We start from the raw sequence: 10,502 nt of genomic DNA on the forward strand, positions 1-10,502 counted from the left end.
TATAATGTAGAAATATTCCCCCTATGAGCTCATTCAGGGCTAGAAATATTACTGAGGTATGGGGCATTTACAGTAACGCCTCAAGCGTCTATAATGTCACTAAATATTAGAATTGTCAGTCAAATACTCTGGTTGCCTATATGTAAATGACGTATATTGTAAAGTGGGGGAAGGATCTACCAACACTTTAAATTGCATGGGAATTTACTGAGTGATGTCACCAGTGTTCAGTTTGAAGACACTCTCTTTCTCATCTAATCTCTATTTATCAGGCCTCCATGACGGGCCCCCATGGTGGCTCTCATTGAGCGTGCCTGCACGTGTGTCACCAGAGATTAGAGCATTAGCCCACTCATAGCTGTCTGTAGTGATTAGCTACTTCCCGCCAAAAAAAAAACAAAATGCAGGCACATTCATGAATTGCTGTGAATTGTTAAGTGTGTGTTGCCAGAATGCTATTGATCCGGGGCATTAGTCAGTAGCCCAGCACTCGTAAAGGAAGCTTTTTCCCAGCACAGGTCACATCATTCCCAGCACACTAGATCCCCTCTCACACACTCCCCACCTGCTCCTCTGAGAGTAGCTTATTATGCCCAAGCCATTCACTGTCAATGCAGCATGACATAATGGATGCCTTCTCTATTGTCCTCAGGCCTTGTATGATTGGCTGCTGAGTGTGGGAAACTATAACAAACCTCAGACCCACATATCGTTAGCCCATCTGAGCAGCATAAATAGAGGCAGGCGCAGCCACGGGCAGCACACTTCACACAAGGATTGACACAAGCCAAGAGCTTCTGAGCAGTTCACAAGGATGGCACCCACTGCTATTCTGGCTCAACCTAAGATGACCACTAAGGAAAAAAATAAGGTAAGACAATTGATTCAAACTGGACATTGAAATGTATTATAGTCCCTTGTGGGGCAACATAATCAATGCATTATTTCTATTCTTTTCTTGAGAACTCTATATTTATCTATACATTCTTTTTTTTTCGACAGCTGAGAAAACCAGTGGTGGAGAAGATGCGTAGAGACAGAATCAACAGCAGCATTGAGCAGCTGAAAGCCCTGCTAGAAAGGGAATTCCATAAACAGCAGCCCAACGTCAAGCTGGAGAAAGCTGATATATTGGAGATGGCTGTCGCCTACTTAAAGCAACACGCTCTGCCCCAAACCAACAGTGAGTATCATGCTCAGGGAATATTTACTAATCAAATGTATTGTAGAGGCAGGAAATGGTTGCTGAGTAATGTAGTTCAATAAGCATGTAATGCTTATTTATTTATTAATGTACAGTGTTTAGGTGGCTTTACAGGTTACCTTACATATCAGCCACTGTCCCTCACACAGACATATAATCTAATATTTGTATAAAAGTTACAATTAAAAAAAAAATCTAAGCTAAGGAAAGCGAGTCATTTGCCCAGAGGAAATAAAGTCTGGTACACACCTTCAATTTTGATTGGACAATCACTGACCAATTTTACCACCTCCATGTAGTATGAGGGTCATCAGATTTGGAATGCTATGAACAGATTGTGTAGGGCAGTGATGGCTAACTTTGGCACTCCAGCTGTGGTGGAACTACATGTCCCATGAGGCATTGCAATACTCTGACAGCTCTAAGCATAACTCGCGGAGGCAGAGGCATGATGGGATTTGTAGTTTTGTCACAGCTGGAGTGCCAAGGTAAGCCATCACTGGTGTAGGGAAACCCTCATACAACATGGATAGGTCAGTGATTGGCCAATCAAAATTGAAGCTATGTACCAAGCTTAGAAATAAGCTTCTCCTTTGCTATGCAGTTTTAAAAATGGAAGTAGTAATCTGATTGGTTGCTGTGGGCAGATTTGCAAAGTTTTACTGAATAGATGCAAAAGTAAAAATAATCATATTTCAATATATTAAAAGTATAATGAATATCTATTGTTTTATTTTGCCTTTGAAATATGAATATCTAAATGTTTCCTTTTTTCCCTCTTTTCCAAGGTTCTGTACATCACAATCATCAACTAGATATGGAGTTCAAAGATGGCTACTCCAGGTGCTTCAACGAAGTCCTCAGCTTCCTGTCTCTGCATCAGAAGCAAAGCTCCACAGAAGTCAGACTGATGAACTACTTTACATCGAATGAAGTTGTCAGCGTTTCTTCTGTGTCTCCAGCCAGATGTAACCAAGCCAAGCAAATGGACCTTATAAATAGCAGCACTCTCTGGAGGCCCTGGTAGATCTGCTGCTTGCTAAATGACCCAGAGGACATTAGAGACTTGTTCAGTGACTGTCCTCTACCTTGTAGGGAATATTTTCCTAGACCTCTGGCAGTCAGAGGTCAATAATATAACTAATAATAGAGGTACTATAGTGATTGTCGGGACTCTGAAACTTGAGTTCTGGTACCAGATATGCGCTCTCTGTTGAAATGTATTGTAGATTGCAACATGTGTATTGCATTGCACGTGGTGAATTCAGCCACACAAATGTGGCAGAGGTTATGACTTCAGAATGAAGTTTCTGTACTAAGTATGGGGTCTGATTTCTAAACACTAGAGGAAAGGCTAAGAAGAGGTATCGTCTGTAACAGCCAATGAAAGGCTATTTTTTCTTTATAATCTTGATTACAAAAGTGACATAAGGGGTATTTTTGGAACAGCCTCGTTGTAACTGTTACTTTGATAATGATACATGAGTTTAAGGATACCCTCTGTCACTAAACTACATTCCAGCCATATGTGCAGTTCAACTGCAGTGGAATGTTTAGTATTTTCAGTTATCAGTGCCTTTTGGTTGCTTTTGGCTAAAGGGCACAGTGTTTTGGACACAAATATAAAAAATGTCTAAATCTGTACACTACACCTGCCCAGCTGCAGCTGGACTACAAGTCTCAGCATGGCAGAGAATGTTAAGTCCTATGCAGCTGGGAAGCATTCTAAGGCCTGGTACACACCTTCAATTTTGATTAGCCAATCACTGACCAATGTTACCACCTTCATGTTGTATAAGGACTTACGTAAACAATCTGATCATAGTATTAAAAATCTGTTGACCTTCATACTACATGGAGGGGGTAAAATTGGCCAATCAAAATTAAAGGTGTGTACCAGTCTGGTACACATTTCCAATTATGATTGGCCAATCACTGACCAATGCTACCACCTCAATGTAGTATGAAGACCAATAGCTTTTGAATACTGCAAACAGATTGTGTTGGTAAGCTCGCATATTACTTAGAAGTGGTAAAATTCGCCAATGGTTGCCAATCAAAATTGGATGTGTGTATGCACCCTTAATGTTATCATGTAGACAGGTTAAAATATGTGTACAGTATTGTACTATGTACAGTAATCCATGCTGTACCCTTTCATGGATTGTATTGCTATGTGGAATATTTCTACTATTTACGATTTTGAAAAAAAAAATATTGCTTCTATACTTTATACTAAAGGACACAGAAAAGATAATGATGTATTTCATTTTGAAAACTATAATTGTAATTGTAAAGTGTTACGCTTCTAAAGTGGACTTTGAAATTACACCCGGTTTGCATATTGTATATGCAGTAAGTGTATCTTTAATTTTTAAGACTTAAATAAACTTGGAGGTAATGCTTCAGAACCTGTTTGGTATTTTCTTGACACTGGAAGGGCTGATTTACAAAGACAGCTGTAAAGAAAACTGGAGCAATAGTGGAGCTGTTGTCCTGAACAATCAGTGAGCTTCTATAAATATTACAATGATGCTGATTTGTTGCTGTGAGCAACAGCTACACTTCTGCTCCTGTTTTCTATGCACCTGCCTTATTAACCAGCACTAAAGGTGGGTACACACATCAGATAAAAGTCTTTGGAAAATGAAAGATCACAGACCAATTTTACCCCCTTCCATGTAGTATGAGAACCATACCTACACAGCAAGGGCGTAGCAATGGGGATAGCAACCATAGCGTTGCTATGGGGACCTTACGTCAGGGGGGGCCCGCAGCAGGATGCCCCGCTAGGTGCTGGAGGGGTCTCAGCATGAGGGGAGAACTTGGTGGCACGTCAGTGGGGAGGGGGGAAGGGCCCCCCCTCCCTCACCTCGGGCTCTCCCCTCTGCGCTCTCCCCTCCAGCATTAAACAGAGATTCTATGCAGGCGGAGGCGGCGGGGCAGCGGCGGCAGATACATACCTTCCGTGCGCTCCACGGATGCGTCTCTCTCTAGCCTCTGACGCGACTTCCTGTTTATACCGGAAGTCGCGTCAGAGGCTAGAGAGAGACGCATCCGTGGAGCGCACGGAAGGTATGTATCTGCCGCCTCTGCCCCGCCGCCTCCGCCTGCATAGAATCTCTGTTTGATGCTAGAGGGGAGAGCGCAGAGGGGAGAGCCCAAGGTGAGGGAGGGGGGGGGCCCTTCCCCCTTCCCCACCGACGTGCCACCAAGCTCTCCCCTCATGCTGCGACCCCTCTAGCCCTCAAAAACGGCCCTGAGCGGGCCCGGGGGGAGGGGGAGGGGCGGCCTAACCTGGGGGGCGCCTGTCACTCACTACTTAACTGGGGGGCACCTGTCACTCACCACTTAACTGGGGGGCACCTGTCACTCACAACCTAACCTGGGGGTCCCTGTCACTCACCACCTAACCTGGGGGGCGCCTGTCACTCACTACTTAACTGGGGGGGGCGCCTGTCACTCACTACTTTACTGGGGGGCGCCTGTCACTCACTACTTAACTGGGGGGCGCCTGTCACTCACTACTTAACTGGGGGGCGCCTGTCACTCACTACTTAACTGGGGGGCACCTGTCACTCACTACTTAACTGGGGGGCGCCTGTCACTCACCTAACCTGGGGGGTCCCTGTCACAACCTAACCTGGGGGGCGCCTGTCACTCACTACTTAACTGGGGGGCACCTGTCACTCAGAACCTAACCTGGGGGTCCCTGTCACTCACCTAACCTGGGGGTCCCTGTCACTCACAACCTAACCTGGGGGGTGCCTGTCACTCACTACTTAACTGGGGGGCGCCTGTCACTCACAACCTAACCTGGGAGTCCCTGTCACACACAACCTAACCTGGGGGGCGCCTGTCACTCACTACTTAACTGGGGGGCGCCTGTCAATCACAACCTAACCTGGGGGTCCCTGTCCGTCACAACCTAACCTGGGGGGCGCCTGTCACTCACATCCTAACCTGCGGGTCCCTGTCACTCACAACCTAACCTGGAGGTCCCTGTCAGTCACTTCCTAACTGGGGGTCACCTGTCACTACTTACACTGGGGGTCACCTGTCACTACTTACACTGGGGGGCTCCTGTCACTGCCTGAACTGGGGGGGCTCCTGTCACTACCTGAACTGGTGGGGCTCCTGTCACTACCTAAACTTGGGGACTCCTGGCGCTACCTTAACTAGGGGGCACCTTTCACTACCTAAACTATCCAGGCCAGCCAGCCTAGCATCACCACCAGCCAAGCAGCCCAGAATCACTGTCAAAAAGGCCACAGCATCACCACCAGTCAGGCCAGCATTTACTTCAACCAGCCAAGCACAGCCCAGCATCACCGCCAGCCAACCCGGCCACAACATCACCGCCAGCCAAGCCACCGCATCACTGCCAGGCCTTTCAGCCCACACATCATCCCCAATCCAGCCAAAAACAGTATTGCCAGGCACAGCAGCCAGTACAGGAGAATTCAGAAGCCAGGTGAGAGGTGTCTACCATATTAAGGGGGCATTCTGCCTATTTATGTGAAATGCTGTCTATTTAGTGCCTCATGATAGCTGAATTTGTCTTGTTGGGGGCCTCAGGATTGCTGAATTTGTCTTGTTGGGGGCCTCACGATTGCTGAATTTGTCATGTTGGGGGCCTCATTTTTGCTGAATTTGTCTTGATGGGGGCCTCATGATTGCTGAATTTGTCTTGTTGGGGGTCACATGATTGCTGAATTTCTTGTTGGGGGCCTCATGATTTGTTGGGGGCCTCATGATTGCTGAATTAGTCTTGTTGGAGGCCTCATGATTTGTTGGGGGCCTCATGATTGCTGAATTTGTCTTGTTGGGGGCCTCATGATTGCTGAATTTGTCATGTTGGGGGCCTAATTTTTGCTGAATTTGTCTTGATAGGGGCCTCATGATTGCTGAATTTGTCTTGTCGGGGGTCACATGATTGCTAACTGCGAGACTATGGGAAAAGCTGAATCATCATCATATGAGACAATAGCATTAAACCTACTTTTTTAGCTTTTTAAAATAGAAAATAAAACTGGGAGGTTGTACAAAATGAATTCATTTTTCAGGAGTAGGATGGATGAAATTGTTTATCTTCACAGTTTATTTTCAACTTGGATTTTCCATAATGTTCAAGTATGAGTTAAAACGACTGTACAGTTTTTAGGTTAAATTGCTGTTGCCACAAGGGGGCCCAGTGATTTCTAGTTACGCCCCTGACTACTACCTAAACTGGGGACACCTATAGACCTGGCTACTTATACTGTACTTAGAGGGGTGTGGGAATTTTGGAGTTAAGGGTCCTGGAGGAATGTTTAGGTGGGAGGTCCGAGGTCCGTGGGGTTGGAAAGGGGGGGGGGGCATACATTTTTTTTTGCTATGGGGCCCAGTCATTTCGAGCTACGCCCCTGCTACACAGTCTATTCTATGGAGCTGAACTCCCCATCAGACAGAAATCTTTGCAAGATGCTGCACACAAAGATGCTGTAAAAATTCAAAAGATCAGTTCCTGCAAAAGATCCGTCCCTGCAAAATGCATTCATAGTCTATGATATCTGCAGATCATCATACACACCTTGTTTAACAGACATTCATCTGCAGATCAGATCCACCAAGATGGATTTTCAGATCTGCAGATGATTGTCTGATCTGCAGATGAATGTCAGTTAAACAAGGTGTGTATGATGATCTGCAGATCTCATAGACTATGAATGCAATTTGCAGGAACGGATCTTTGGCAGGAACAGATCCAGGGGCGGCCTTAGGTTTCACAGCGCCCTGAGCGAAACCGGATTTTGTTGCCCACCCCCCCATAAGTAGCATAGTTGTCCCCATATAGGTAGCATAGTTGCCCCCAGTGTAGGTAGTATAGTTGCCCCATATAGGTAGCATAGCTGCCCTCAGTGTAGCTAGTACAGTTCCCCCCAGTGTAGTAGCATGGTTGCCCCCAGTCTAGGTAGTATGCCCCCAGTGTAGATAGTATTCCCCCCGTGTAGGTAGTATGCCCCCAGTGTAGGTAGTTTGCCCCAGTATGCCCCAGTGTAGGTAGTATGCCCCCAGTGTAGGTAGTATGCCCCAGTATGCCCCCAGTGTAGGTAGTATGCCCCCAGTGTAGGTTGCATGACCCCAGTGTAGGTAGTTTGCCCCAGTATGCCCCCAGTGTAGGTAGTATGCCCCCAGTGTAGGTAGTTTGCCCCCAGTGTAGGTAGTATGCTCCCAGTGTAGGTAGTTTGCCCCCAGTGTAGGTAGTATGCCCCCAGTGTAGGTAGTTTGCCCCCAGTATGCCCCCAGTGTAGGTAGTTTGCCCCCCAGTGTAGGTAGTATGCCCCCAGTGTAGGTAGTTTGCCCCCAGTATGCCCCCAGTGTAGGTAGTTTGCCCCCAGTGTAGGTAGTTTGCTCCCAGTGTAGGTAGTTTGCCACCAGTGTAGGTAGTTTGCCACCAGTATTCCCCCAGTGTAGGTAGTTTGCCCCCAGTGTAGGTAGTATGCCCCCAGTGTAGGTAGTTTGCCCCCAGTGTAGGTAGTTTGCCCCCAGTGTAGGTAGTTTGCCCCAGGCAACCCCCCACCCTTTATGTGGCAGCGGGCCGGGCAGAGACTGACTCACCTGACATCCAGCTCCTGCGCCGACGTCACTCTTCTCTCCCCGCCTCCGCTCCATCTGTAGTTAGAGCAGGCTACAAGAAAATGGCCGCCGTTTGTTGACATTTGTGGACATCGGCGGCCATTTTCTTGTAGTCCTGCTCTAAATATAGACGGAGAGGACACAGGGAGACAGCGGGGTGGTGAGGGGCGAGAGCATGGCGCCCTGAGCGACCGCACAGGTTGCTCATAGCAAAGGCCAGCCCTGAACAGATGTTTTGCAGATACTGATCTTTTGTGTCTGTACAGCATCTGTGTGTGCAGCATCTTGCAAAGATTTTTTTCTGATGTGGAGTTCAGCTCCATAGAAAAGACTGTGTAGAGTATGGCTCTCATACTACATGAAGGGTGGTAAGATTGGTCTGTGATCTTTCATTTTCCAAAGACTATAGTCTGATGTGTGTATGAGCCTTAAGTGTGTTCCCTGCCTAAAGGTAGCCATTAAAGACCCTACGGACGATCTAACCAATTTGATCAGATTAATGGAATTGATCCAATTTTTGAATCGATCCCATCAATCTGATCAGATTGGTCAGCGGGTTTTTCGATCAGTAGTGACACAACCAATCGTTTTCAATCAAACATACTGATGTTCTGAAACGATTAATCGTCCGTGGAATTGTATCATTAATGGCCACTTTAAGGACAGCTTTGGAAGTCACTGGATTATGACATCCTAAACGCAAGTATGCACATATTTCCAAATATCTGATAAGCCATAAGGGCATCATCATGCCCACTTGTATAAATGGCAACTACTCTTTTGGTTCATAGTAGGACATACATGGTGAAACATAAACATGAGACTTATAGGAGGATGACATTCAACAAAAAAAACTGCATAGCTTCTGCAAACAAACAAAAACAAATAAGTAACAAACATGTGTAAGTAATACTAGTTTTCTAACTACAGTTTGAGACAGATAGAATTAAGGTGGGAATTAATGATACAATATCCTGGACGATTGATCACCCAATTCGATTGCTATGATCGATCGAAAATGGTCATTTAGGCCCATTAACGGTCAAAAAATTGCTAAGGAATGCAATCAGATTGACGGGATCGATGCAAAAAACAGATCGATTCCATTAATCTAATCAAATTGCAGTTTTTCGTCTCTTAGTGGGAACGACCTATCATTCCCGATTGATTAAAGCAGTCAATTGTCCGACAGTCGATCATCTGTGGGATTGTATTGTTAATGGGCACCTTTACAGATACAGTTCAGCTGAAAGTTCAATTCAATTTAAAGTTGAAAGCCGAAACTCTACCAAATACATTTAGAAAGTTATGTGAAATTACGTTTGTGTAATGCACAAACATTTTGTGTGTGTGTGTGTGTGTGTGTGTGTGCGTGCGTGCGTGCGTGCGTGCGTGCGTGTATATATAAATAGCAAAACATGTCTACTGAGCATGCTCTGGGGATACGAATGTGAAAATTCCAAAGCAAAAATTATGAACAAATTTGTGTCAAAACAAAGGCGCCAAAGAAGGTTAAAATATATAAACAACAGTTTAAAAAAGAGAGCTAGTGTTGGACTTACCTCCCTATTGAAGACTCGGTATGTCAGTTTCAGATATGAGTAAACATTTGTTAAAGGATACTGGATGCAAAGAATGATAGAGAAACGTTCTCCTTTCTTCCCCCTTCATACCTAAATGCCTTCCCCGGGACCCTCTTCTGGGTCGCCGGAGTCAGGCTTTACTGCGCAGGCCCTGGCTTGGCTGAACGTGTCCTACAGCACATGCCCATGGCTGGGAGCGTTCTGGGCATGCGTATGACGTCACTATGGCATGTGCATAACGTCATATGCATGCATAGTGGGCTCTGGGCCACGGCACGCTCTGTAGGACGCATGCAGCCTGGCCAGTGCCTGCGCAGTACAGCCCGACTCCGGTGACCTGGAAGAGGGTCCCGGCGGGCTTTTTGGTATGATGGGGGGAAGAAAGCAGAAAACAGGGGAGCTGTAGGCATCAGGGGCCCTATGCAATTACCAAACTCGCCAGCGCTAAGTGCTGGCGAGTTCTTAAATTAGGCGTCAGCAATTGTATTTAACACCCCCCAGGGCGGAAAAGAACTCGCTTGGGCGATATAATCGCCCAGCAAGTTCCTTTCCCCCTATACAATTGCATCGCTTCCCGGCAAACATAGGTGCTAACTATTCACCTGCTCTGAGCAGGCGAAAAGACCCATCGCTGCTGTCAGAGGGCTGATTGTGGCATCTGGGAGCCTCCTTTTCTAAGGAAACCCCAGATGCCAGTGTGTCACGGTCGGTTACCTGTCCAGGTGAGGCGGCTGGCACATACGGGTGCTGGCAGTCATCCTGGGGGGTCTCGGCGGGCTTCCTTACGGGGCGGCCTGTCGGTGCTCTCCAGCGCGTGTCGTGTTGTGCGACGTAAGCATTGGCGTTTCAGGACGCGGATGTGAGCGTTGTGCACGCGCGCGCGCAAGGGGTGATCTGTTTTATGCATGTCTCTGGTTGTGGTGCGCGCGTGTGTGCGCGCGTGCACGCGTATGTGTTGCGCATGCGCGTGTGCGCCTGTGCGCATGCGCGCATTGCACGTAGCGCCGTGCGTGCGTGACGCGCTGCGTTGTGCGTGCATGACGCTGTACGCGCGTGACGCATTGTGCGGTGCGCGCCAAACGGCCTATAAAAGCCTG

General features: G+C 46.9%; 1 protein-coding gene across 1 annotated transcript; it reads left to right on the forward strand.

The window, feature by feature from the left end:
• The first annotated feature begins 777 nt into the window (after positions 1-777).
• Positions 778-3,534, forward strand: LOC137522714 (transcription factor HES-5-like). Its single transcript, XM_068242779.1, has 3 exons — positions 778-871; positions 1,003-1,183; positions 1,993-3,534. Exons 1-3 carry the CDS (start codon positions 815-817, stop codon positions 2,229-2,231), a joined length of 477 nt encoding a protein of 158 aa, XP_068098880.1. The 5' UTR covers positions 778-814; the 3' UTR covers positions 2,232-3,534.
• The last annotated feature ends 6,968 nt before the right edge of the window (positions 3,535-10,502 follow it).

Source organism: Hyperolius riggenbachi, chromosome 6 (assembly GCF_040937935.1).
Source record: "Hyperolius riggenbachi isolate aHypRig1 chromosome 6, aHypRig1.pri, whole genome shotgun sequence".
Classification (NCBI taxonomy): Eukaryota; Metazoa; Chordata; class Amphibia; order Anura; family Hyperoliidae; genus Hyperolius; species Hyperolius riggenbachi.